The 27499-nt window shown below is 60.0% G+C and overlaps 1 protein-coding gene across 1 annotated transcript in view; it reads right to left on the bottom strand.

Moving 5' to 3' along the window:
• Positions 1 to 27499, bottom strand: part of NEK6 (NIMA related kinase 6) — a 67886-nt gene that overhangs the window by 16609 nt on the left and 23778 nt on the right. Inside the window, exons 2-6 of the mRNA XM_059657981.1 lie at positions 15073 to 15191; positions 8377 to 8517; positions 6992 to 7054; positions 3800 to 3910; positions 490 to 598 (exon numbers count right to left, since the gene is read on the bottom strand). Of these exons, the coding sequence (XP_059513964.1) occupies positions 490 to 598; positions 3800 to 3910; positions 6992 to 7054; positions 8377 to 8517; positions 15073 to 15162 (514 nt within the window). The 5' untranslated portion in view covers positions 15163 to 15191. The remainder of the gene's footprint in view (positions 1 to 489; positions 599 to 3799; positions 3911 to 6991; positions 7055 to 8376; positions 8518 to 15072; positions 15192 to 27499) is intronic.

Genomic DNA, 27499 nt, shown 5'->3' with positions numbered 1-27499 from the left:
ACAGTAGCAAAATGACAGTTATGAAGTAGCAACGAAAATAATGTTATGGCTGGGGGTCACCACAACATGAGGAACTGTGTTAAAGGGTCCCGGCGTTAGGAAGGTTGAGAACCACTGGCTTAGACCTCGAAGCCACTATTGAAAGTTCCCTTTACTGAGCTGCTGCCCCTGTCTCCCTGGCCAGCCCCTCCCCGCATCCTTGCTGCACCCTCCTCTGTGCTGGCCCCAGGCTGGTACTGGGGGCTGGCGACGATGTACCGAGCCTGGCCCCTGTGCCCGGGGGTCCAGGTAACCATCTGGCTTTACACCCACGAGGGCGAGGCCCCTGCCATGGGGTAGAGGCATGTGTGTGCAGTGGGGCCCAGGCCACACACGCCCGCTCAGTGACCTCACTGAGGGCAGACAAGATGCTCGACACCCACTTGTCTGGGACACAAAGTGGCCAGGACTCCCCGGGGTGTCCCGGGCACCCGCGGGCGGCGCACGCACCTCGGTGCATCACGCGGCGGGAGTGCATGTGCTCCACGGCGCTGCACAGCTGCACGAAGTACTTCCACACCGTCCGCTCGGGGATCAGCCGCTTCTGCTTCTTGAAGTACTGCGGTGGGGGACAGACAGAGGGACAGGCCGGTGAGGGGCGGAGAGGCAGCGGGCGGTCCCCGTGTTCACAGCGATACTTCGGCCCTGACTGCCCTCCGTGGCCTTCTGTGCACCCCCACTCGGGGGTGAGCTCCCTGTACGTGGGTGTCCGGTCAGTGTTGCTGAATGGAGGCCTGGGCCACACCCCGAAGGCTGCTCTCAGTCACACTGTTTCTGGAAGCCCCTGGACACATGTCCATCTCCCTCCCCTGACCCCCACCCGACAGGGAGTGCCTTGCAGGAGTGGGCTGGCGTGGCCTCTCCCTCCCAGCGCAGCCTGGCCCAGCATGGGGACGCCCAAGCCGGGCTTGCGGGTTAAACCACAGCTGCCCCCTCCTCAGAGCTGGCAGGTCTCAGCCCACGTGATCGTGCACAAACACGGCGGAACCTCAGGGGAACGGCCTGGCGTTCTCAGACGGATCCCCGGTTTCGACAAGCGTTCACCTGCTTCGCTGCCTGAGAAAACACTGACTGCTCCAGAAGCAAAACGCCCCGAACCGCCCAGGCTGCGCCACGCAGACCAGGAGCACGTCCTGCCCACAGGGCAGAGGGGCGTCTGGGGAACACTGGCTGAGCGCCTGCCACGCGCTGGCCCCGAGCAGGGGCCCGTACCCGTCCTGCCGGCGAGGACACGGAGGGCTACGTCGCAGCCAGCGCGGGCAGCCCCAGCTGGGCCCGGGCCTCTGCCTAGAAAGCCCAGCTCAACCCTCTTCCAATGGCACCGGCGGCCACCTGACGAGGGACTGAGCTGGGGCTGGCCCTGGGTCCTCCAACTGGGACAGTCACAGCCGGAACCCCGGCCTGGCACTAAACGCCCCCCACCCCCCACCAGGCCCTCCCAAGGCTCCATTCTGGGGGAGGGGCCTCCTGGGTGAGCCACCCCAGGCTCCCAGAACAGGACCCCACGCCCCCAGGGGCCACTCCAGGCTTGCGGTTGGGCCGGGGTGTTATTTATGCCGTGATGTTAGCTGATCCTCGTCACAGCATTTAAGTGGGACTCGAGGTGGTGATTTTCTAAATGTCACGGCCAATAAGCGCCGGGTGACATTTCGCGGGAAGGCGCCGGGTCTCTGGTGGGTTTGGGCGGTGGCAGTTCCCGGCTTCAGCTGTAAACAATGCTAGTGCCGTGGCTGTGGCCATGAGGCCTGGCCCCTGGTTCCCATGCGTCTCTCGGGCCAGGGGTGGACACGGAGGTTCGGGGAAGGGAGAGATTTGATTTGCCCGTCACCCCTCCCGCCCCAACGGTCAGACTCCATGGATTGAGAGTGGCAAGTGGTCTGGGGTCTCCTGGGGCTGACGGTCTGGTGCCCTCCCTGTGGGCCACATTCCGGGTCTCTTCTCCGTCACCTCTGCTCCTCCCCCACCCCCAGCCCCCGCTGGGCACCCAGTCCTCCTTCTAGAACACAAAGCCGACCATGTTCCTTCCACCAGGCGTCTCAGGAAGCTTCCCAGTGACCTCAGGGCAAGATCCCCAATTCTGAGCCTGGACCACAAAGCCTGGACCGTCCGATGGCCGCCCCCCCCCCCCCCCCCCCCCGTCCACACTGCTCTCCTGGGCCACGTGCTCTGTGGGCCCTCCGTTTTCCATCCTCTGGGCTCTTTACAAACGGTTCTGCCACTGGACTTGGGGTCTCCCCTCAGGTCGGCTCGGGTGTCCCCGCGCCTGGGAGCCCCTCCTGGCCGGCAGGCCTGAGCTGGGCTGGTTCCCGCTGGCTCACACTGATGGCTCGCGGCTCCGCTCTGCGCCCACCCCCCTCGGTTAGAAGACAGCTCCCCCGGGGCAGCACCCCTCAGTCTCAGGACGGGCCTGCACACAGTGGGGGCAGGGGGCATGCGTGTTCAGTGGGAGCATGACATGTGAAGGAGAAACAGTGTGAGTGGGGGGAGAACTAAGACATGATAGAGCACATCTGTTCCCACCAGGGATGTGTGGAGATCAACATCCCTGCAAATGCATTAATATGTCAACGAAAATATGAAAGCAGGTGATAACAGCTCAAGTAATGCCGCTTCCCAGAGACGCCCGTATTCCTAGGAGCCACATTTCAGAAGAGCAAGCGCCAAGCAATTGCTCAATCCCCAGCGCCTGGTGGGAATGACAGAGAATCCTCGTCTGGTTCCATTTGAAAGTGTGGCTGGGAGCTGAGCGGGGGATGGAGGGGGGTTGGGGGTAGGGACGGGGCGGGGGGGCAGTGCTTGAGCCGGCCCACCCTTGCTCAAGAGCAGACAGTCTGGGCCTGGGAGGGAGGCGATGGGGACTCGCAATAGTAGCCTGCAGACTCACGTGAAGCCAGCAGTGAAGGCCTTGAGAGAGAAACAAGGAGTAGGGCTAAGGGCTCGGGCCTGACGGTCCCACTTGGAGGCTGTGCCGCCACAGGCGGGTGACTAAACCTCTCTGAGCTTTGCCGAGAACAGTGTGGACTGAGTGAGTGATGCTAGTGGTCAGCACACTGTGGCCCACAGTAGGTGCTCTGTCAGGGGCTGCGATGATCCCTGATCCTAGACTCATGTGGACCTGGTCCCAGCCCCCGGAGGTGGGGTGAGGGGTGGAGCGCCGGGAGGGCTGTGTGGAATGCGCAGCGAGAGCCAGGCCTGGCCCTGAGCCTGCCTGTGGAACTTGGCAGGTCAATCAACTCGCGGCGACTCCTGGCCTTGCCGCTGCCGCTGCGTGGGAATGAGGACGCCCCTCAGGGGCTGGAGGCGCCCCAGGGAAATCATCTTGGAACGAAATCCACTGGAGGGTCCCGGGCCTCTAAACAGAGACCTGGGCTACAGACCCAGCTCTGTGCCCTCACTGCTGGGCATCCTCAGGGAAGTCTCTTAACCTCTCTGGGCTCAGTTTTCCCGTCTGTAAAAGGAGGCAACTGGACCCACAAGACACTTTCCCAGATTCCGTGAGCTGGTGGGGTCTGACCTAGTGCAGGGTTCTGTGCCTGCTCCTCCTGTGAGGCAGGACAAGTGGCCATGAGCCCAAGGCAGGCTGGGACCATGGGGGTGGGAGAGGGATCCTTTCTGTCTATGGCCGGCCTTCTCACAGCACGTGGGGATGGGGCCTGAGGCCTGTGGGCTCAGCAAGGGGGGCTGAGTGTCCCAGAGGCCCGAGGAAGGGCTCCCTGACCCTGGGCAGCTCCGGACCCTGCCGGCCCCCTGGCACCCTCACCTTGATCATTTGCGAGAGGTCGCCCGCGTCCGCCAGCTCCAACACAATGTTCAGCTCGTTGTCCTCAATAAACGAGTCCAAGTACTTGATGATGTTCGGATGGTTCAGTTGCTGCCCAAGGAGAGAGAGAGAGGCAGAGTCAGTGAGAGATGGTCCAGCCTCAGTGCCTGCCCCGGGCTGGCACCCCCCTGGCACCCACGAACGCGGCCCTGGCATTTGCTGGAGAGGCAAGTGTCTTATGGAAAAGGCCTGTGCTTGGGTGTCAGGCGGAGCTGGGTGACGCTGGGAAAGCTGGGTGACATTCTGCATCTCAGCCTCAGTTTTCTCATCTGTAAAATGGGCATAGTGCTGTGAAGATTCGATGAACACCCTTGAAATGTCCAACCAAATGGCCAGAGGGAAGGACAGAGGGCAGGGCTGAGAGTAAAGGGCGCATCAATATAAGGTCCCCTCTTCTTGGAATCTCTGCACCCGGGGCGTCTCGGACCTGCCTCCCGCGCTGGGCTGCATCCCCTGTGCTCAAAAACGGCGCCCAGCCCTGAGCATGTGAATCTGCTGTGTTCCAACATGGCGCCTCCCCGCCCCACGCCCAGCGGCCTCGGCACCGGGAGGCCTTGGTTTCGGGTCCTGGCATGAGAATATGAACACGTCGCCCAGTGGCCCCTCTGAGAGCGGCGTTTCCCTTTGTTTTGCAGGAAACACCTCCCGCCCTGGCACATCCTGCTGACTTCCCACGGGCAGGCGGGAGCCGGGTCGGCGGCCTGGGAAGGGGCTGGCGTGGCCCTCCCGCGGCCACAGGGCTGCCGCTGGCAGAGCACCTGGCACACACCAGTGCTACCTGAGCTCCTCCAGCATCCGCTCACCAGTTCCCCGACACCCCGGAGGGCGGCACAGGTGTCACCACCCCCTTGGACAGAGGAGGGGGCTGAGGGCCCGAGCAGTCAACAGCTCGCCCACAGCCACACAGCTCGTGCCCGCCCCTGAAGCCCACAGTCATCGGTACTCAGCTGCCCGCCCCAGCGGGCAAGTTCTCACCATGCCCGCCTGCTCCACCGAAGGGCTGTGCTCACATGTTTCTGCACCCAGGGACCCGAAACAGGCGGGCTCAGCTCAGTCCACAGGCGTGTGCAATTCCTTACTCGGTGTGGATGGCACATGTGTGTTCTTGGCCAAGGGGGAGGGCGGAGGGGGGTGACTGGGACAGCTAGTCCCCCAGGCTGGGGAATCAGGAAGAGTCCCCACATCATAACAGGCTTCCAAAGTTGACCATCATGTAATAGTTTAAAATGTTATCTGAAGGCCCGGCCAGTGTGGTTCAGTGGTTGAGGGTCGACCTATGAACCAGGAGGTCATGGTTTGATTCCTGGTCAGGGCACTTGCCCAGGTTGTGGGCTCAATCCCCAGTGTGGGGCGTGCAGGAGGCAGCCGCTCAATGATTCTCTCTCATCATTGATGTTTCTATCCCTCTCCCCCTCTCCCTTCCTCTCTCTGAGGTTTGGCTCAGTGGATAGAGCAGGGGTCCTCAAACTTTTTAAACAGGGGGCCAGTTCACTGTCCCTCAGACTGTTGGAGGGCCGGACTACAGTTTAAAAACAAACTATGAACAAATTCCTATGCACACTGCACATATCTTATTTTGAAGTAAAAAAACAAAACGGGAACAAATACAATATTTGTATTTGCATGCGGCCTGCGGGCCGTAGTTTGAGGACCCCTGAGATAGAGTGTTGACCTGTGAACTGAGGGGTCCCGGGTTCGATTCCGATCAGGGGCTCATGCCTGGTTGCGGGCTTGATACTGGGCATGCAGGAGGCAGCCAATCAATGATTCGCTCTCATTGATGTTTCTATTCCTCTCTTCCTCTCCCTTCCTCTCTGAAACCAATAAATATATATATATTAAAAATATAAATAAAATATCAAAAAAATTATATTAGAAAAAAATTATGTTATTAGAAAAAAGTTATGTTATTTTGACCTGTAATAGTTGGAGTTAAGAACAGCTCCCTACAAGCCTCCCGGCTCCAGCCTTGTCACCATGACTCACCGAGATGCATCGTCACCACATGTAAGTCCTGAGTGTGGCATCAGAGGCCACCACAACCTGGCCCCCCCAATCCTCACCGGGGGTCCTGCAGCAGCTCATCTCCGCCTTCCAGGCTCTGGAACGGGCCCCGGCCTCCGCAGCGCTTCCCCTGGCTCCAGGGCCCCGAGTTGGCCAGCAGTACCCTGAAGGGTCACCCTCTGCTGCCTGCCTTGGAGCCCAGGGCAGGGCCAGGCCCGAGAGCCCAGGGCAGGGCCGGCAAATGAGCTGCTCATTTGAAATCCCGCAGCTGTGGCTTTGAAGGACGTCCCTGCCACCAGTAGCCCCCCTTTAAGAAGCTACGAAGAGCCCTGACCGGTTTGGCTCAGCGGATAGAGCGTCGGCCTGCGGACTGAGGGGTCCCGGGTTCGATTCCGATCAGGGGCATGTACCTTGGTTGCGGGCACATCCCTGGTGGGGGGTGTGTGCGAGGCGGCTGATCGATGTTTCTCTCTCATTGATGTTTCAAGCTCTCTATCCCTCTCCCTTCCTCTCTGTAGAAAATCAATAAAATATGTTTTTTTTTTTAAAAAAAAAGCTATGAAGAAAGGCTCTCCTGTTTCCCGGGAAGGGAGGAAGACGCCGAGCAAGCACCTACTGTGTGCTCTGTGGCACCAGGCCCTCTTCAGATACTATGTTATTTAATCCTCTCAATCCGCCTACATCCTTTGAGGCAGGTGTTCTCACCACCGAGCAGATGCTCCCGGGGGTAAAATCTCTAGCTTCAGGTCACACAGCTTGTAAATGAAGACACTGGGATTCGAACCCAGGTTCCTTGGCCTCGAGCTGCTGCTCTTCCTCCCCGCCCCCCGCTCCTCCTCCTCCTCCTCCTCCCCCATCACTTCCAAGATCTCAGCAGCATCCCACACCTGGGGGGTAGGGAGGGATCCCCAGGAGAGAGCAGCCCGGGCCAGGGCCAAGTCTAGCGCAGAATGTCCTGTCACCTCTGACTCTGGGGAAGCCAATGCAGGTGCCACCACCGTCCGCACCCTGCACGCCTCCCCCCGGGCAGGCCCTGGGCCGTCTGCCCTTTACACGCCCGGTCCAGTCAGTCCGGTTCCAGCTCAACGAAGGGCGGTCCACAGAGGCCATCCCGCTCGGGGCTCTCACCTTCAGGAGGCCGATCTCCTTGACGCAGTCCTGCCTGGCCTTGGCGTCCATCATCTCAAATATCTTGGGCGAGAGGAAAAAGAGAAATAGGACGGTTAAAACCCCGCACCCGGTGTCCTGTTCAGCCACCTCCTTGCTGAGCGGCCCTACCCCGTGAGGACAACAGTTCTGCTTAGAGGGCCGCCATGTGCCAGGCGCCATGCTGCCAGCTTTGGGCTGAATCCTCAGGGAGACTCCCACGAGGCAGGAAGTACTGTCACGGACTCACAGAGGAGGCGACGGAGGCCCGGAGAAGCCCGGGACCGGCTGAGGTCACGCGCTGAGAGGTGGCAGGCCAGGAACCACTCAGAGCCTCAGTCTTCACCTCTGTCCATGGGGCCAATAGCCCCGGCTGGACAGAGTGAGAAGGTGAAGTTCAGCCCTTGGCACCTCGACCCCTCCTGCCCCCGACCCCAGAGCTCACTCAGGGTGGGGCCTCCCAGCGCCTTCTGACTTACAGGAACAGAGAGACGGTGGGCAGGCCCGCGGGCTCGTCACCAAATCCCTCACGACACAAACAAACCCGGACCAAAGGAGCCCGAGAGCCCTCCTTGGGAAACAAAGGGCAGAACGCGGTCCTTTTCTGAACAGAGGCGCCCGTTTCTCCTCCGGGACCTGAAGCCGCGTGCGAGTCCAGGATCAACAGGGAAACCGATGCCAGATCTTCCAGTGGGAGGCCTCCACCCGGCTGCCACCCCGCGACCGGCTGCCACCCCACGACTGCGCCCGAGTGGCCTCCTCTGCCCAGGCTGCTCATCTCGTCCAGGGGTTCGGGACGCTGCGGAGGAGGCAACACCATCTCCTGCAGCGGAGCAGGGTGCCAAGGGGCCCGGCGGCTCTCATTGAAATGCTTCCTGGCCAGAGTTTGCTGCTTAAAACCGTCTGCTCAACCCCCTCCTGCCCTTTAGGAGGGACACGGGGGGGGGGGGGGGCTGGGAGGACACTCCAGCCCAGACGGACCAGCCAGTGCAGGCAGCAGGGTCGTGGGCCTTAGTCCCTCTGAGGGCCTGGCGAGTCATTCCCTGCTCGGCACCGTGTTCCTCTTCTGGGCGGTGGGATGCTAGTCCTCAGCCAGGGCTGTTGCCGAGGCTCCGTGAGCTCCCAGCAGGCCCCCGTGCACACAGTAGGTGCTCAGGGCATGCTCAGTGTTTCCCTTTACGGCTCAGATGGAACTTTCAGGAGTCCGCCTGGTTCTCTCCGTACCCAGCGAGCTGGGAACTCATTTCCCTCCTTCACAGTGGGACGGCAGGGAGGGGGGTGGGGGAGGGACTGGCCCCGGGCCGCCACGGTTAGACACAGAAGCGGGCTCCTGCGAGGCCGCTCTGACCCGTGGGGCGCTGGCTCACCTGCACCTTCTTCAGAGCCACCGTCTTCCTGTCCAGCAGGCAGGTGGCCTTGTACACCTCGCTGAACTGCCCTCGGCCGATCTTCTTCTCGATCTGGAAGTCTGCCAGCGAGCAGCGGAAAGACAGGGCGTTCGGGTGCCTCTGGAGGGGGGACAGAGGGCGTCGGCGTCCAGCCAGGCCGAGGTGGAGTGCTGCCTTCCCGGCGCCCGTGGGTGAAGGAGGGCTCTGACCGCCACCCGCTGTCATCCTCGTCGCCCAACCCCCGTGCTCTCCACACCCACCCCAGGTGCTCCCTGCCAGGACCCCGCTCTGCGGATGAGAAACAGGCTGCCGGCTCCCCCACAGCCCTTATCACGCCCCTCACGATCTGATCACTGGCTTGTCGGCTACCTTCTGTCTGCCTCCCCCGCACCCCCACCTCAGGCCTCTCTGAAAGTGGGCTCCTGTCTCAGTGCCCTCCATGTCCCCTGAGCCAAGGCAAGTGCTGGGCATGTTTGTTGAATGACATGGAATGTGCTCAAAACTGGAGCTCAGTGGGCCTTTGTGACGTCCACTGTCACTTCTGAACGCAGCTGAAATCACACGCCCTCAGACAAAGGTGCCGTCAGCGCCTGGAGGAATCACACATACTCAGGGAAATATGACACGCCGTCGAGTATTAGGACCTACTGTGTGTCAGTTACTGTACTGGCTGCTTAGACAGATTTTATGACTTAAATCTTCAAACAGCCTTGTAAATTATTACTCCCATTTTATAAATAAGAAAAGGGGGGCACGGTCCCCCAGCCAGGCAGTGGGAGCTGGGACTTGAATGCCCTGCTGGGTGACATGGGGCAGGGACCCTCCCGCGCTGGGCCTCAGTTTCCCCCCTGGGACTTGAAGTGTTTGGAGGATGTGACCTCCAAGGGTCCTTGCTCTGGGAAGCTGGGCTGCTTCTCCTCACAGGGGTGCTGAGTCCCTGCACACACACCCCCCCCCCTCCCGCCAGGGCTGGCCCCAGAGCCCGGCTGCCCGCTCCACACCCTCCCGGAAGCTCCCAGAGGACGAGGGTGACATCCCAGCCGGCTCGCTGCCGCTCCAGCTGCACATCTGCATATGCGATGACCCAGATTTGCATTTCCTGTCACAACCCATCCGACCTAATTAGAGGAATGAGCTCCTGTGGTGGGGCAGGTCACTGGGGCAGCAGCACCGGGTGAGGGTGCCTCCCAGGAGGTGAATGGGGCCCCTCACCGGGTGGCCTCTGCTCGGTGGGGGGCACGGCGGGACACAGGGCTCCCGGCGCAGCCGCCTGAGCCAGCAGAATCCTGACCCTGATTTATCTCAGGGGCCGTGAGTGCAAAAGGAAAAGGTGACCTCAGCTCTTGCCCGAAAGGCCAGGCCGCTCTCTGCTGCCACCTCCAAGGCCTTCCTTGTCCTGGGTCGGCCCTCGGCAAGCTCCACTCCTGCCCCTGCAGCCCGGGGAGGTCGTCCACAGCCCGGCCGCCTAACACCAGCCTCAGGATTCCACGAGGGTCCAGGGGGATGATATGGATTAAAAGGGTCCCTGGAGCTGTGAACCGCTGGGCAAACACGGGGCTGGGCCCGGGCAGCTCAGACCAGCGTGGTTCACAGTAAAGGTCCGGCCGGCCTTCCTGGGAAGGCTCATCTGGTGCTGTGGACGCCCGTGAGGTCTGGGCCCGGACCGGCTCCTGGGGAAAATGAACAATCTCCAGGGACACTGGGCCCTGCGCTTGGATTCAAGTCCAAGTTCTGCCACTTCCTGGCTGTAAACCTTAGGCAAGCCCTTTCGGGCCTCAGTTTCCTTATCTGTAACCCCCAGGGGGTTAAGCAGGTTAATGAATGAAAGCACGCGGCACACAGGAAAGGCTGTGTGTTGCTGGTGTTGGCGTTGGCATCGCAGATGTCTGTAGAACAGCAGCGCCTACTTCCCGGACGGCTGGGACAGACGGACGGAGGCAGGGTGTGTACAGCACCTGGCCTGGCCAACGCCTGGCCCAGGACACAGTGCAGGGCGTCCTCACCACCGTCCTCATCCCTACAAGGGTCTGCCCTGAGGGGGTGCCCAGCTCTGGGCTCTTTAGCTGTGAAAACGAAAATGAATTTTACACGATAAGGATAAGACCAACGGCCTATCATTTCCGCGATGTGGGATGTGGTGCTGGATGTTTAAAGTTTGCCATCTCACACAGCCTTCATGGCCCCATTTCACAGATGAGGAAACTGAGGCTCAGAGAGGTCACTGACCCAATGTCACCTGGCTGTGGTCAAGCAGTGACCTCTGAGACTGTGAGCCAAGGAACTGCGCTTCGCCATGGGCACCAAAGGTCATTTCTGACTCCTCCTCCTCTTTCCCTGGGTGGGAGCCCTTTAGTTCTCCCCCAGAGGTAGAGGAGAGGGGGTGGAGGGCTGGGTAGGCAGTGGGGATGCTGACCCAGGCTCTGCTGCCAGCTGCAGGGGCCCGAGGGAGGAGGCCTGCGATGCCCAGGAGGCCACACCATCTCAGAGAGAGGGGGGCCTCTGGAAGCAACTCTGGACGTCTGGCTAAGGAGCCAAGAAGACGGCCCAGGTCCCCGAGTCACCTCTGTCCCCAGCCCCCCCCCCCAGGAATGCTGCCAGGCTTCTCGGGCCAGAGCCCGCCGTACAGGGAAGGGGGTACCTTGGACAGCCCCACCCCAGAGAGCTTGGAGAAACCCAGCTTTCTTCTCCAAGTCCCATCAAATTAGGCCACCAATGCCCCCCTCCCTGTGCTAATTGGAGTTAAAAATGTTTGAACCACAATAAGCCTTGGCCATCGACAAATTCTTCTTCTTTTTTTCAAACAGGAGCATAAAATTACATGTTAAAAGTATAAAAATGCATTCGCCCAATTAATTTCCTGAAATCTCATTAAAAAATTTAGCCTGACTAAGTCAGACTTCTGACCTGAATTTTAATCGTCTTTACACTGGATGGGTCTTTCCCCCCCCCGATATTTGCAATGCATCATTAATTTTAAGGCAACCGTTTGTGGGACTTTAGAAAGCACACTTCATCAGAATGACATTTCCTGTAAACCAAGTTCACCTTTAAAGACATCTGACATCGTGTGTAAGGAACGCGGGACATGCGTATATGGCAACGCGTTTCAAATCCACGCTGCACGAAAGGGCACGATTTACAGAGAGTCCATATCCTCAGGCTCTAAGGAGGCCAGCCCCACTCGGCTCTTCACGATCTGGCTCATTTCAAACTCAAGAAGGTGCACACGGGCCACGGGAGGGCAGTGACTCCGGCCTCTGCGCCTCCCAAGCTAAAGGGCAAGTCATGTATCGCAGCGTCGCCCCCACCCCTGCAGACTGGAGCCCCGAATAAGACCTACTGCTCTGAGCTGGTGGAAGAGGGGAGGAGGTAGGTGCAACCACCACTGTGACTCTCTCGCCCGGACATCTACACGCAGCACCATGGGAACAGCGAGCGAGATGCCCGAAGCGTGGAAGACGTCTGATGACAAAACCTAAGGCATCTCCATTGTCGTGGCTCCCCAGGCCGACCCTCATTAACGGAGCTCGGAGCTCGCTGAGCTTAATTAAACATGCGGACGGGAGACTCTGGAATCAGCTCCCAATGACGGACAAGCAAAGACTTGAAGGGTGAAGCCACACAGAGCAGCAGCCATCACCCAGCGGCTGGGCACATCCTGGACTTCCCTCTCCCCCCTCCCTTCAGTCACCAAAAGCAGATGGTTTTTCCTCTGGAAGTCTCTGAAATCTCCACTCCATGTCCAGCCTGGTTAAGGCTTAGGCATCGTCTCACCTCCTCGCCTCCTTTTTCCACCTTCCCTGCGCCTCGAGCCTCAGCTCCCAGAGATCTAAAACCTCAACCCCGTCAACTTCAAACCCACAGTGGGCCCCCCATCTGCTGCAGTCAATTCCAAATGACAGCGCGGGGTCCAAGCCTTTCGTCACGACTGCTCATTCTCCCTTCTCTAAGCACCGGGATTTCAACCCTCGTCGAACCCGACGGTCCTGCACCTTCAGGTCTGGCTCATCCCTCTTCCTGGAACACGCAGACCGAAGGCAAAAATGAGACAAGCACTTGCTGAATTTACAACAAAGCAAACACTTCTTGAACGTTAATGGCCATCGATATTTGGACATTAAATCTTATCTAACGACCGTCGTTGGCTTGGGAGTATTTTCCTAACGGTCTGGGCCTGTGCAATGCTGTCCTCATCTCCTGCAAAGTCAGGCACGTTCCTCTCTCTCTCGGAACAGTGCCGGATACAGCGGAACTTGGCACAGCCCGAGCAGGTCTGCAAAGACTTTCCAGATGGAAGACGCATTAGCCAGGGCTTTCTCAGGCAAGAACACCGTCCTCCTGCTTGGAAATTCATGTGCTTCTTACTGGGTCAGCTGAGCCTTGCCTTTCATTCCCGATGAAAATGCTCTGCAGCAACTTGGCAAAAATCATAAAGCAAAATGCTTTTTATCAACTGCATTCATTCATTCATTCATTCATTCAAAACCTTAATAAAGGCAGGCATGTTCAGCTTTCCCAATTAAATGTATATATGAATTTCACATATAATTCTGCTGTGTTCAGCAAACATATTTTCATATGCTGGTAGCTCTCAGAACTGAACAAACCATGTGTCTTGGGTACAGAAGGTTATTAAAAATCAGAGGGCTAAATTGTTCTATCTGCATTGGGGTTATTTTCAGCTCTGGGCTCTTTAGCTGTGAAAACGAAATTAAATTTTAGAATATCACAATGAGATCAATGACTTCCCATTTCCGTAACACCCACGATGCTGGGTGCCATGCTGGGTGTTTAACGTATACCATCTCACTCAGTCTTCATGGCCCCATTTTACAGATGAGAAGACTGAGGCTCAGAGAGGTCACTGACCACCGTCACCTGACTGGTGCGGGATGGAGCTGGGAACTGAACCCAGTCCGGGCCAGCATGCAGCATTCTTGCTGTCGTGGAGCCTCGCTCCTTCCTCTAAGAATGATTTTGGGGAACTAGCAATGCCTCCTACCATAAAGGAAAATGCCCCCGCCATCAGTTTCAGTGTTTCTATGTCCTGAAATAGGCAAGGTTCAGGCCCCGATATCTCCTCAGATGGCATTTAAATACCAGGCGAGGCGACGGGAAGTGCCAGACTGTCCTTTGTCCAACCCAACCGTCCGCAGACCCAGCGTCAACACCACTGTTCTTCCTGGTACTGCACACCCGGCCAGATGCTGGCAGCACTGGGCATCTTCCCCGACAGGCTCCGGCCAACGCTGAGCAATCGGATCTAATTACACTTAACTATGTCATTACCACTCCAACATGTGCGACGAGACGCCATGGCCGATGCCGCCGCCGCAGCCCCGCGCGTCCTTGTTCGCGAAATAATTACGGGGCTCTCTCCTCTGCCAAACGAGGCTATAATTAACCCTAATTGCTTGAAATGCAACTGGCTAATTCTGGGAGATTAATCAAGGGGGACTCGATTGTTAGTGAATGACTTAATATGACAAATTGCTACATTACCCGAGGAGGCCCCACTGCCCCAGCATCGCTGAGATGTCCTGGTGGACTCTGGACCAGCAGTGTCCACGGGCTGCCCAGATTGCTGGGATCCACCTCCCCAAATCCGTCTAGGAAATGGGCCCCTGCATCGCAGCCAGTGACAGAAATGGAGAGTGTAGATGCGCTTGGACCCTGTGCACTTGTGTGTATGTGCACATGCGCGTGTGCGCACACACACAGTTTCTCCTAGTTCAAATGTCGCCTCTGCGTGAATCTGGCTTTGGGTCAGGTGCCTTGTTGGAGCTTCACTGCCTCTGAGTTTCTTCTGCATTCTTTCCTGTCTGACCCTCCCGTGAGACTGTGTGCTGGGTCAGAGCAGACGTGGGTCGTGTGCGTCCTGGGTGCACTACAGGTGTGTGCAGTGTATTAACTCAGCAGGCATGAGGGGCTCCACAGGACTCTGTCAAGGAGGGAAGGAGACCCAGGATCCAGTCCCCCAGTGGGATGTGCTCACGGCCGGGACCCAGGGCCTGGGCACAGGTGTGGAAGCAGCACAGAGGAGGGGCTGGGGTGGAGCAGCAAGGCTCCCCAGAAGCAGTGGCGTTTCTGAGGCTGGAGGAGGAGTTGGGGAGGGCACTCCAGGCCCAGGGAACAGCCTGGGGTGTGTGAGCAGCTCAGAACCCCAAAAGCTGTCTTCAGAAAAGCTGCACAAGTCTGCCTGGCTCTCCGAGGTCTCCACGAGGGTGAGGCAGGTGGAAGGAAACCTGTGATTCTTCGCTTTGCTGGTTCTGGATAAAGAGGCTGAAAGGGTCACAGTCCCGACCAGGAGGGAGGCAGACTTCGGCCCAGAGTAAGGAAGTTCTTTCTGACCCCAAGTTCTCCCTGCCCGTTTCCCCGCACCCTCCTTTCTCCTCGGCGCTGCCACAAGCCCCTCTATGTCCATCCTTCTCAGCAGCACATGGGAACACCCAGGGGCAGGCCCAGCGCCTGGCATCCCACCCAGAGATGCTTCTCCGAGTGCCGCTGGAGGAAATGAAGGGCTGGCTGGGTTAGGCAGTGAGCTCTGCTCCCACCGCTGGAAACGTGCGAGAGGAGGCTCTGTCTGGGGGCTGCCCCCGTCGGCCAGGGTGAAGCAGCCGCAGGGATGTGTCCCTGGGGGACTCCAAGGCCCTGCAGAGAGAGGAAAGGGCTTACCTGTGGGTCAGGAGGGTGCGCGGGCCCCGGGGTGTGGCAAAGGCTGTTGGGGTTCCCTCCGTGGGGCATGTGGCTGGGCTGTCCCGCCATCCTGCATGCCAGCCTCACAAGGGCACGGGCTGCAAAAGAAAACGAGGGCTTTCTTATGTATCTGCCTGTGCATTCTCCCCTCCTGACAGCCCCTGGACGGAGGAAGTGCTTTCACTGGCCCCATCTTACAGGTGTGTGAGTTGAGGTGCTCAGCAGTTAAGTACCTTGCCCGAGGCCACCCAGCTCAGAAGTGGCAGGGCTAGGACTCGACAGCCTGTGTGACACACTTTCCCTCCATTATGCTATCCTCTTAGGTTGCTAGGATTGTCTCTAATGGATAGAGGGGAAACTGAGGCTCTGCAGGGAAAAGTCTAAAGGTGGCCCCAGCCAGCCAGGGGGGCACCAGATTCAACCCCACTTGTGCCAGACTCCAAAGCCTAGTTCTTTCCACATCGCTGTCCTCCAAGCCTCTTGGGGGCAGTTCTACACCCTTGCCCCCCAACATCAGTCCCACATAAACCCCGGCTGGCAGCCTGGGTGGTCAGGAGAGGCAGACCTCGAGTCAGACCACAAGCAGCAGCTGCAGGAAGGGCCCTGCGTCCCCATCCTTGCTGGGCCCGGTGCACCAATCACGGGAGGGCCAAGGCCAGGGGTCCCTCTCACAGTCCTGCTCAAGCCTCTGGGCACCAGGGAGCAACCCTCTGAACCTCCGGGGCTTGTCACATCAGAGGCTCCGAGAGCTCGGCTGCTAGTCACCAGTTGCCATAGTAACCGCAGCAGCCGTCCCTGAGTGCCACCAGGCACCCAGGCCTGAGCTGAAGGCCTTCTGAGTATCACCCCCAACATCCCTTCCACTCCTGGGGTCACAGGCAGCCTCTCGGCTCCCAGCAGACAAGCACCCCCGGGCAGGGGTGGAGGCGCAGGAGCACAGAAGCAGAAGCAGCTGTGAGGCCGCAGGAGGACACACCCAGCCCCGTGACCCTCCGGGTGCAAGGGGAGCGGCCTCAGAGGAGGAGGACAGGCCTTCATTCACCCCGAGCATTTGGCAGGACCTTCGCGTCCAGGGCCCCTCCTCCCGCGTCCTCGGCAGGCCCAGCTCCTCCCTCACACACCTTCCACCTGCGTTTTCGGATAACGCTGCTCTCCAGCCCGCACAGGAGACGGCAGGGAGCGAGGCCACATGGAGCAGGCGGCGTGACAGGGACGGCGGGTCCACACCACCCCGGCAGGCAGGGCGCCGCCCGAGGAGCCTCCTGCCCAGCCCGGCCCGGCCCGGCCCCTGCGGGCTCCTGTCTGTGACGTTGCCCAAACTCAACCAGTTTTGACTTCCACACACAGCGCTGTATGTGGTTCATCCTAATGTATACACACGGAGGTAGAGCTCTTGCTGTCTCCTTTTTCTTATCTCAAATCAGTGTCACGGTGAGGGCACAGCTACGCTATGCCTGCTCTTCGGAGGCCTCTGTCCCCGCACGCACACCCCTGACTGCCTGATCGCTGGGCCTCCCGGGCCTGGGGCCCTCCCCGCCACGCCCTCCTCCTCTGTCTGGGCCGCTGAGGCCGCTTCCTGAAATGCAGACGGGACCGCAGTCCCCTCAGCATCTGCCCACCATCTGTGCCCGCCTCCGCCTCCGCAGGGAGCGCTCCCCCCCAGGTGACACGGTGAGAACCTGGGTACGAAAGGCCCCAGGATAAACAGATAAACACGAGCAGCTTCCCGAGGCAGCGCTGTTTCTCAGGGGGGACATGTGTGCGACAATAAACCGGATACAGAGGGAACGGAATGTAAAATGCGCATGAATTTTAAGATAAAACCCGAGGCTCCTGCAGGCTCTGCAGCTGCTTGGGGCTGCACCCCCAGACCCCTCGGGGTGACATGTTCACCGTCCTCTGCCCTTAGGGGGGCCTCTGGGAAAGGTGGGAGAGCTGTCTTCAGCAGGAAGGTTCTGTCTTTATCGCAGAAGCACTGGCAGGGCCCGCGGTGCCTCGCTCACCTGCTCACCTGCTCACAGACCTCACGTGCACCCGCCCTGGCTTCCCTTTCCCTCGTCCCACCTCACACAGCCTCTGTGGCCGGCCAGCCTGGGTTTGTGTCGTGACCTTGTCGCTCCCCAGCGGGGACCTTGGGCAAGTCACATGGGTCAGAAACCTCGGAGGTATTTGCGAAGGTCACTCCCACACCCCCACCTGGCACTGCCACAGCTGAGCTCAGAGGCAGCGGCCTGCACGCCCTCAGGAGCTTCTCAGGCGCCCGTGGCTCCTCACACAGGAGCAATGTGAGGACCCCCGCCCCCCCCAGGCCCCATCAGAAAAGGTCATGATCAGCCAACAGCCGTGTGCACTCGCTATGCCGGCCCTGCTCCCCACACTTCAGCTGTCAGCCCATCTCATTTGAACAATTCCACCGAATAGGGTCTCTTATGGTTCCATTTTACAGATGAGAAAACCGAAGCACAAGGAGGCTACGAGATGTGCCCAGATCACACGATCACAGGCCGAGGAGCCAGGACTCAAACCCACAAAAGCATCTTTTCGCCAAACCTCCATGTTGGGCTCCTCACAGCCCGTCCCAGCATCCTCCTCCCGTCCAGGGGCTCCCCGCTGAACGAGAATGAGATCTGTGCTGAGTGGGCCACGCGGGCCACCCCCCCACCACTGCTGTCCACGCACCTCTCCTGCCAGGCCCTGGGCTGTGGTGAATGATGTTCCCGAGAGCCTTTCTGTCTAGGATGGAAGGTGCTGCACCACGCTCCCCAGCGAGGGGGAGGGGCCTTTGTTCCAGAAAAGCAGGACCCCGCAAGCCACAGACCCCCCCCCCCCCCCCGGTGCCAGAGAGGGGCCACGACAAAGGGGCAGAGGCGGGGAGGGAGGGCAAGGCAACGAGGCTCTGAGCTCCCAGGGGGCCAGGCCTTTCCCTGGGGCTGCTGGCAGACCCATCTCACCACGAGGAATCGGGCTCAGGCTCAGAGGGGAGGCTCAAGGTCGTGTCTCGAGTGAGCGACGGAGGGGCAGGTGAACCCAGGCCTCGCTGACTCCCAAGCCCCCGCCAGGTCCCAGAGTCTCCAGAAAATTTCAGAGAATTTTCGTTCTTTTTTGTCTACACTTCAACAGAAACCCGACCCTTTTATCCCAGAAATTTCCTGCCAGAAACTGCTTCTTAGGGGGCTCAGACGCAGAAAGATCAAGACAAAGGGACTGGGAGGGAGGACATGGAGAGCCGGGCAAGGAACCACAGCGCAGGCCGGCGCCTCCGGGTAACGCAGGGAGCTGCCGCTGCCGGGCGCCTGCCAAGCTGCTGAACAATGAGGAGCCGGCTGCCAAGCCCAAGTCAGGGGCCAACAATCCGTGGAATGTGAGGCCCAGAGCCGCAGGCCACACCGAGCACCACCTCAGAGAGGGCCTTTCTTTGCCGGAGTGAGGGTCCTGCATCTCCAAGGCGCTGTGGGCACAGTGTGGCTCCCCGGCCTGGGCTCGGGACGTGTGTGTGTGTGTGTGTGTGTGTGTGTGTGTGTGTGTGTGTGTACGCACGCGCGCCATGTCTACCAGACTCCCAGGGACCGAATCAGGAGGAGCCAGGGGTTATTTGGCACGGGCAACCTTTAAGAACTCAGTTTCCTCGTCTGGAAAATGGGGACAATAGTAAATCCCATCTCTGAGGGCAACTGAGAGGATTAAACATGTTAACAGACATGAACGCCTGAGAACAGAGCCCGGCACACGCACCGGCCCGGAGGCTTTAGCTGCTCCCTCTGCCACCAGTGCTGACCGTGGGGCAACGGGGAGTGGTCGCCTCCACGTGCCAGGCGGGAGCTGGGGCTCAGAGACGGGCGTGGTCTTGCCCCGGGTCACACAGCTGGGAGGGACGGAGCAGGGCTGGGGGACCCCAGGCCGGGCTCTGCCTCCTGCACGCACGGCCTCTGTGAGATGACTCCGGAGCCAACACCTGCGTCACCTACGGGAACTGCGGCCACCTCTGCCGCGCCCACTGCCGGCTCCTCCCCCTGGCCTTTGACAAGGCTCTTCCGACCCCCGGGGGACGCGGGGACTCGGGCTTCATCCTAGAGGGGATCAGCTCCCGCTGGGCAGGCCTCTGAGGTTACCCAAGTGGCCTTTCTGACAAAGACTGCTGTCTGGCCTTTGCCTCCCAATTTCTGGAAACTTCAGCTAGGGAAAGCCTGTCCCTCCTTTGTGCCTGCCAAATGCCACACCTCGTGGAGGCCGGCGGCTCCCCGGGGCCCTTACCCTCCCAGGGCCAGAAGACCCAAGACACCAGGAGGCTCAGGCCAAGGACCGGGCCTGGGGCAGGGTGGGGGTACGTGCACGAGGTGGGTGGGTGTCGTGGGGCTTCTGGAAGTGCATTCTTATACCATGTGGGCGCAAGCGTTTGTCACTGTGCTCCCAAGCCCTGAGTGGAAACGGCGTGTCCCTGCCCTTTCCTGCACGTGTGTGTGCAGGCGGTCAGGGTCACCGGCGACCACGAGGCTGAGCCCAGCCGGTGCGCAGTGCGGCCACTGAGGCAGGGGCGCCACTGCCCTTGTTTGGGGGTGAAGGTGGCGAAGGCGGACAGGTTCTGCCAAGCCCTCGGGAGAGCCACCCAGACGTCCTTGGAGGCTCGGCCGCAGCTGCCACCGGACCCTGTGCCGGTTTCTCAGAGGGAGGCCCCTTCTCAGCCCTTCGGCTCCTGAGCAGCATCACGGGCTCATTTCCCAAAGCAGGAAACCCCCTCCCGACCTCACACCCTCCCCTACACACAGTTTTCTTTCCCCCAAACGAGGGACCCAACACCATGCAGGCCCCTGTGGCTGTTTCCACTTGACCAGCAGGCTCCTGGCGGCCAGTGCCAGGGATGGGTGCCCACTGCCCGGGGCCTTGCCCAGCTGGGAGAGGGCCGTGCCACAGGCCTGCCCTGCCCAACGCACACCTCCACAGTGGCAATCGAAGGCCCAGCGAGGAGACAGGCAGCTCCAGCCGGGCCCCTGGTGGTGTCAAGGCCGGACCAGCTTCAGCGTCAGCCAACATCCTCACCAAGCAGCCCCCCTGAGCTCAGTGACTTGTTATCTTCCAAGAAGCCATCACCCTCATTTTGCAGATGGGAAAACAGAGGCTCCAGGGAGTCCCGGGTGGCTGTTATCTGCCTTATGCGAGGCAGAAGGGAAGGTTCAGACCAGGTAACGGAGGGGCCCAAGGCCACACAGCAGGCAACAGGGGGAAGTAACACTTGAAACCAAGTCTGTCTGATGCCCCCAGTCCACACTGCCTTGGAAGACAGCATGAGTGAATGGATGAGCTGTGGCTCTGGCCGCGCCCCCCCCCCCCCCTCCCGCAGTCCCCGCCCCGGCCTGCCTTCTCTTCTGGTCTTGGGATAAGCAGCCGTTACCCATTCATCACTTGACAGGAAGCAGCCAGCTCTCAGACCAGAGTCACGGGGGCCTGGGAGCTGTAGGGGAGCAGCCACAGCTGGTATCTGGTTTCCTGAGTGGTCCTGTGGCCCCTCAGCCCCGCCCCCACCAAAGCCACACTTGCTGCTCAGATTCCTGGGCCCCATAGCCAGCAGGAGCCTGGCTTCTCCTAGACAGGGGGCCACAAGCAGCCCTGCAGAGAGGTCCCTAACCCCTCCTGGGGCAGCGGGCCTCCCACGTGGGCCTGCAGAACCTGGAGGCCCCAGCTGAGGGGCGCTGCCCACCCAGACGATGGGCCTTTCTTCCCGCTCAGCTCACTCCCCCAGCACCACCAGCTCGCCTCTCCTCACCCATTACCCACCCCCCTCCTTCTCTCTCCAGAGCTCCAGACCCCAACCACAAAAGCCACCGGCACCTAAGACTCACTGGCCCAAACTGGAGTTTTTGCCTGACCTTCCCAAGTCCCCCTCTTAGCAACGGGTCACCTGTCTGCCCTGGCATTTGGTAGGAACCCAGACTCACCCCACCCCACACCTCGCCCTCCCTCGGTCCTCAGCTGGACTCCACCCAGTTCTGCCGATTCTTTCCCCAAATGAGTCTGCACTCACCCAGAGCCCCTGCCCTGTGCTGGCCTGGCCCCTTCTCAGCGGGTCCAGTGACCCAACTACTTCCAGGCCACCGTGGGAAAGAGCCCTCTCCAGCACACAAATCCCAACCAGCCGATCTGCACCCCGAGCTCCCCAGGGGTGTCCCACACGACTGAGAAGGCACTGCAAGCTCTGCCCAGCCGGTCGGGGCCTGCCTGCCTGCATTTCCCCCGGCTCCCACCCCACCCCTTCGAGGAGGAAGACCTGCTGAGCATGTCTCCGTGCCAGCGAGTTACATGCAGCACCTCAGCACATTCCTCTGCGACACCCCATTTCACACATGAGGACACTGAGGTGCACAGAAGTCAGGTGACTTGCCAAACTCGTGCAGCTAGTAAAAGGCATACCATTTGCACCCAGATCCGACGTTTACAAAGTCTGACTTTCAGTCTCATTTGTGTGGGGTGATCCTTCCAGAGCTGGGGGATCTCACTCTGCTAGGAGCACTGGACCCCTCAGACAGGCTCAGCAGCCCAAAGAGCCCTGCCCTCCAGGGACATGAACTTGGTCTTTCCTCAAGGCCTTGGCAGGCTCTGCTTCTCCCTGTCTGAAATGAATTGTCTCCAGGCAAACCTGGCTCCTCCTGCACAGCCCAACCTGGGCACTTCCTCCAGGCAGCCTTCCCGGACTCCCCCAGTTACGCCTGGCTCTACATCCCTGGTGCCTGTGCTGTCACTGACTGCTTGCGTGTTTTCCTGGAGTGCAGAGACCTAAACACTCACCCTATGGCCCCAGCAGGTCCCTGGCTGCTGCCCAGGTACAGCAACACCAGAAGTCAGGAGGAAGAAGCCAGGGAGGCAGCCCCCAGGAGGCTGGAGGGCTGCAGTGTTTGTAAAGATCTTGCCCTGGGCCCCAGGATAGCGCCCGTAATCCCACCCAGTCGCCTCTCCCCAGGACACGTTCTTGAGCCCCTGGCCTCCCCCAATTTTCTCTCCTGCCCCGTTTTCAGGTTTGAGGGAACAGCTGTACCTGGTGGGAGAACGTTCTGTGGAGAACTCACCGCTCCGCCATCAGGAAGGGGCTCCGGCAGCCAACACCCACCCCGAGGCAGCACTGCTCTCTGCTTCCCCTGCAACCTCAGGAGCTCTGCCAAAGCCGAGGCGCACTCAGGGTGGCCCCTCCCCGCCCCCTGCAGGGTGGCAAAGGTCAAGTCGGCTGATGGCACTGGCCCAGTGGTAGCCGCGGTCGGTGCTCTGTCAGCCCAGGCTCCCGGGGTCCCCGGGCCTGACTCTGTCACAGCTGCCCAAGGTGGCAGGAAAGGGTGAGGGGCTCCCCCCGCAGGAGGCAGGGCAGAGGCAGGTACCTTGCACAGTGGCTCCTGAGAAGCTCGGGGAGGGTCTGCTCGGCCTGGGTGGAGGGTGGCCTCTCGGTGCCAGGGCGGGTGAAGGAAGAGGGGCTGGCCCTGTCTGCATGGGACTTCCCCTGCCCGAGACTCCATGCCCAGCCACTGCCGAAAGGAAACCCCCACCACACGCTGTTCCAAAAATAGCTCCAGCTACCACCTCTGTGGCGAATGGAAATTGTCATGGTCGCCAGGGAGGCCGATGCTCACCAGGGACTGGGCTGTGGCAGCAGACACCGGACAGTCCGGAGAGAGTGCACGTGTGTGCCTCAGCCAGTGGGCTTAGAATGCAAACAGGGTCCACTCTGGGACCGGCCAGTCCTACTCCCCCATTTTACCCACCTGGGAAACTGAGGCAGGAAGCAAGAGACGTGCCAGGGCCACAAGCACAGCAGCAGCAGCACCGGGCCAGGACCCCACCTCCTCAACCCACTGCACACCCACACTGTGCGGGAGGGCTCAGCCCTCCAGGCTCTATCAACCCTTTGCCCCCAACTGGAACTTGGAACACAGGCAGCAGCCCAGGACTAACCCAACCCGGGCTTGGGAGCAACGAGGGGTCCTTCTCTTGTCCCTGGGAAGGACCCCCGCCCCCCGCCCCCTGCACTGGGGCCCAGCACATGCTCAGAAGCATGAACGTTCCTGCTGTCCCTTTAAAAGCTTAACCTCTTCTCTCTTTTGTGAACTGAGCCAAAAACATTTGTTGCCGGAGAGACGAACGCCTTGATAGGCAGCAGCCCTGGGTTCAAGTCCTGGATCTGCCCCGGCCCAGCTGTGTGTGTCCCGTGTCCCCAAGGGTAAAACGGGGACAAGAGTAGCATGCACCGCCCCCGGCGGCTGGAAGGTTCCTGGCGTTATGCGAACCAAAGTGCTTCCGGGCTGGCACACAACAGACCCCAATTAATGGGTGCAGGGCCCGTGCTGACTCCCAGACCACACAGGTGGGGGCTCTTGCTCTCACAGGGTCCGCGGGAGAGAACCGTGGGGCACAGGGACAGACGTCCATGAGCCAGAACAGAGCCTGAAGATGCCTCCAGGAAGAGGATGGAGGGGCGCGCGGGTCCGGCCAGGCAAGGTCACGGACAGCGTCTCGCAACAGGTGGAGTCTGAGATGGCTGAGAGGGATGGGCAGGGTTCGAACCAGAGGGGAAGGGCATTCTGGTGGAGGACACGGTGGGGTCAAACATCAAAGGCGTGGAGGCTGGTGCCCCTGCAGGCATCGGGTAGGAGGTCAGGGCAAGCCCCGGGCCAGCCCAGCCCGGCCTCCTCCTCCGGAACAGGAGCCGCCAACACCCTGCGCGGCCACCCGCTCTGTCGCTCATCCAGGGACTTGCAGGGGGGACCCCCACTGAGGCCCTGTGAGGGTGGCACTCCTCAGGGACTGTCCTCCACGACCCAGCTACGTGGGCAGCACCAGCCTCGACTCACAGAAGAGACTCCAGACGGGCACTTTCTGCCTGACCTGCTTTTCTTTTGCTTCCAGCCTCCTGGCTGCTGGAGAGGAAAGCCCTCCATGGCAGAGATGCGCCTCTGAGGGCACACGTGCTCGGCCCAGCGCCCAGCGCCCAGCGCCCAGTGCCCAGGGAAAGTACAGGTTCACACCACGTGAACCAGCTCCATGGAGCCTTCCTATTCCTCCTGGGCCGGAGGCAGCCAGAACCTTCCAGAAGTCTGACGTGGCTCTGGCCAGCCTCTGTGCCCTCACGTGCACACACGTGTGATGTCAGTCACTCTCTGCCTGTCGACCTGGGACACAGAAGACAGGGCGGAGCTGTGCTGAGGGGCGCAGATGGCACCCAGTCCCCTCCACAGGTGGCCGGACAGCCAGGGCTCCAGAGTCACTGTGAGCCTCCCCCCCGCCCCCCCACGCGGCTGAGCGAGGCTCAGGCTGCGGGCACGGTGTCCCCTCTGTCCAGCTCTGCCACCCCATGAGGAGTTAGTGATTTCTGCTCTAGGCCACAGTGCGTGTGGCACGATGGCCGGGACTTCACGGGGTCTGGGACTCCCATAGAGCTGCATGGTCTTGGCAAAGTCACGGGCTATCCCTGGGCCTCAGTTTCCCCACCTACAACACGGGTGGGCCAGGCTCCGCGGTGCAGAAGGGCCCTTCCTGTGCCGACGATTTTTGTGCTGCTGATGGGAGGACATGCCGTGAAACTGGGCTCTGGGATCCTGACAAATCTGGCAACTGAGGCTCTGGGGTCATGTGACAGCTGCAGAGAGGCAGAGCCTGGATGAAATGCAGACCTGAGTCCTGGCTCGCCTGGAAGCCCTCTACATGGGCTCCCGCCCTCAGGAAGGAACCAAATGGGTGTTTGTGGTGAGGACCAGAGTTCTTAACTATGTTGCAGAATCAAAGAAGGGGCCATTGATTCCAACATGGGTCAATCAAGGGGGGCTGCAGGGAGGTGGTGGCATTTGATCTGGGACCAGAGGGCCAGGTAATGAGGAGACAGAGAGGCAGCCCAGCACAGGCTCTGGATTCTAGGATCCCCAAGTTCAAATCCTATGCTGCCTCTGTCCAGCCATGAGAGCTCTGGCCAGGCCCATGGTCACCTCTTTGTAGTTTCCAGCTCTGTAAACGGGGTGGGGGGGGGCATGAAGGACCCACCTCATGGGGTTGTTATGAGGACTGAGAACATGCAGACAAAACACCAGCCCAGGACCATCAGGGCCCAGGTATACACAAGAGCTCAATAAATATAGCTGCTGCTACTATTGTGATTACCATCCTATCCTATATAATAAAAGCCTAATATGCAAATTGTCCCCTCGGGAGTTCGACCACTTGCTATGACGCGCGTTGACCACCAGGGGGTGTCGCAGAACATGGCGGGTGTCGGTGACGCAGCGCTGGCAGCAGGTGGCAGTGGGGGTGCTGCCGGCCCTGATGGGCCCCGACAAAAGCGGGACCTCCACGGGATGGTGGAGCAGGTGAGCGGGCGGCGCCAGGCAAAGGCAGATGAGATTGGGGGCCCAACTGCCCCGCCGAGCACCCTGCAGATGGTGACCAGCAGCAGGGGTGGGTGGGGCTGTGCCTCCCCTACCTTGCGCCCGCCCCCCCGCAGCTCCCATGCCCCAATCGATTGCCCCACAGAGACAGGATAGTGGACCAGGTGAGGGGGTGGTGCCAGGCCACAATGGGGTGCCAGGCGGGGCTGCAGGGCTATGAGGCTGGGGGCACGAGCTGGGGCCCGATCCCTGCAGGCCACCCCAAGGGACCCCACCCATGCACGAACTCGTGCACAGGGCCTCTAGTTATCCTTATAAAAAAACCAGCGCTCATTCAACATCAATATCCTTGCGACACACATAACTGATAACCTGCTCAGCAAATCATTTGTCACGGTAAGTCTGGTCCTCATCCTCTAGGGGACCCCAGTCTCGTGGCCATGCAGGCCCTTGGGTCTATGCACGAGGCAGGCAGTGTCTGGCCCTCTGAGGAACGCCCTTTAGGAGGAGGCTGGGGGAGGCCACACTGGCGCCTGCTGCGTCCTCCCAGAATCTGGGAAGTGATGGCGGAGCATTTCACAAAGCTACCAGGACGGTGAACCTGAGCCGTCTTCCCCTCCTCCCACTGTCTCAATAAAATAAATCTTGGCCCGCGGCTGGCGAGAGACCCTATATATTTACATGACGATGGTGCCTCATGATCACAGGGCCCGTGTTTCCGGCAGGCAGCGTGTGGCAGGGATGACAGCGGTCCTAGGAGACCCACTATTTTCCGGCGACTTTTATTGTCCATTATATCCCAGCGTTTACAGGGCTCTGCTCCGGGCCTGGCAGGAATATCGCACACAGCGGGGCCCACAGACCGTCTTCGGGTCCCATCCATCCCTCCCAAGTCTTTGTGTGGTTCCCAGACCCCAGGGAGCGCCTGGAGCGCCGGTGGGAGAGGGCTGGTTGCTGGAAATCAGGCCCCGTGGGAATATGTGCACCATGGAAATTGGCAAATGCTACCAATTAGAGCTTTGTACAAATATCTCCCCCCCCCCCCCCCGACCCTGCCTCTCTGCCCAGGAACTTACCAGCACACCCTGGGGAGAAGTGACCCAGGGGACCATCCGAGCACCTGGAAGGACACATGGACTCAAGAGTCAGAGGTGAAACCTGACCTCCTCAACCGCTTGCTGTGTGGCCGTAGGGATGTTACTGTCCTTGTTGAGCCTCAGCTTTCTTATCTGTGAAATGGGGGCATACCTGAACTGCTGGGGTTGTGGTGAGATTATAGGATCTTATGGAAAGTTCCCTGGGTGATGCCTGGTATGTAGCAGGTGCTTAATAAATGATAACTATTTTCATTCATTCATTCATTCAACACCCAGTGAGCACCCACTCCGCACCAGAGCCTGTCTGAGTCACAGAGATGCCCCAGGGGAAGACAGATATCAGATTCTTCACATCCGAACAGTTCTTAGTTCTTGATCCCCTGCAGAGGGATTTTTACCCACATCATCTTATGAAGCCTCATGGCAATTTTGAAAGGTGGGCAGAGCAGGAAATATGCCCATGGTTGAGACGAGGAAATGGGGTTCAGGGTGTGTATGACTTGCCCAAGGCACATGCAAGGGGGTAGTAGGCCCACCATGGCACCCATCTCTGAATTCCCAGGCCCAGCCTCTTGGGCAGGCAGGAGAGGGGAATGAGCTGAGTCAGGACCCCTACCCACGCACCTATTTGAGCTGGCAGGGCTCATCCACCCATTTCACAGATGAGGGGACTGAGGCTCAGAGGGGTGGTATCAACAGCTGAGAGCCGAGATTCATAACGAGGCTGGCAGCCTCCAGAGCTGGTGGCTGGGTGCCCAGCAGAGAGCAGGGAACCACCAAGCCCCTCCGTTCTGACGCCCAGGAGGCCTGCAGACGGGACACATCTGGCCACCTTAGCCTCAGCACAGAGCAGCTGAGGAGGGTTCAGATGAAACAGGAGAGCGAGAAGGGTGCAAACAAGGCTGATGACTCAAACCACCTTTGAAACGGGGAGGCAGGCGGAAGCGGGCAGCATTTCTG

This window comes from Myotis daubentonii, chromosome 11, assembly GCF_963259705.1.
Source record: "Myotis daubentonii chromosome 11, mMyoDau2.1, whole genome shotgun sequence".
In the NCBI taxonomy this organism is placed as follows: Eukaryota; Metazoa; Chordata; class Mammalia; order Chiroptera; family Vespertilionidae; genus Myotis; species Myotis daubentonii.
Note: the sequence above shows the minus strand (reverse complement) of the source record. Positions and strands in the feature narration are given on the sequence as shown.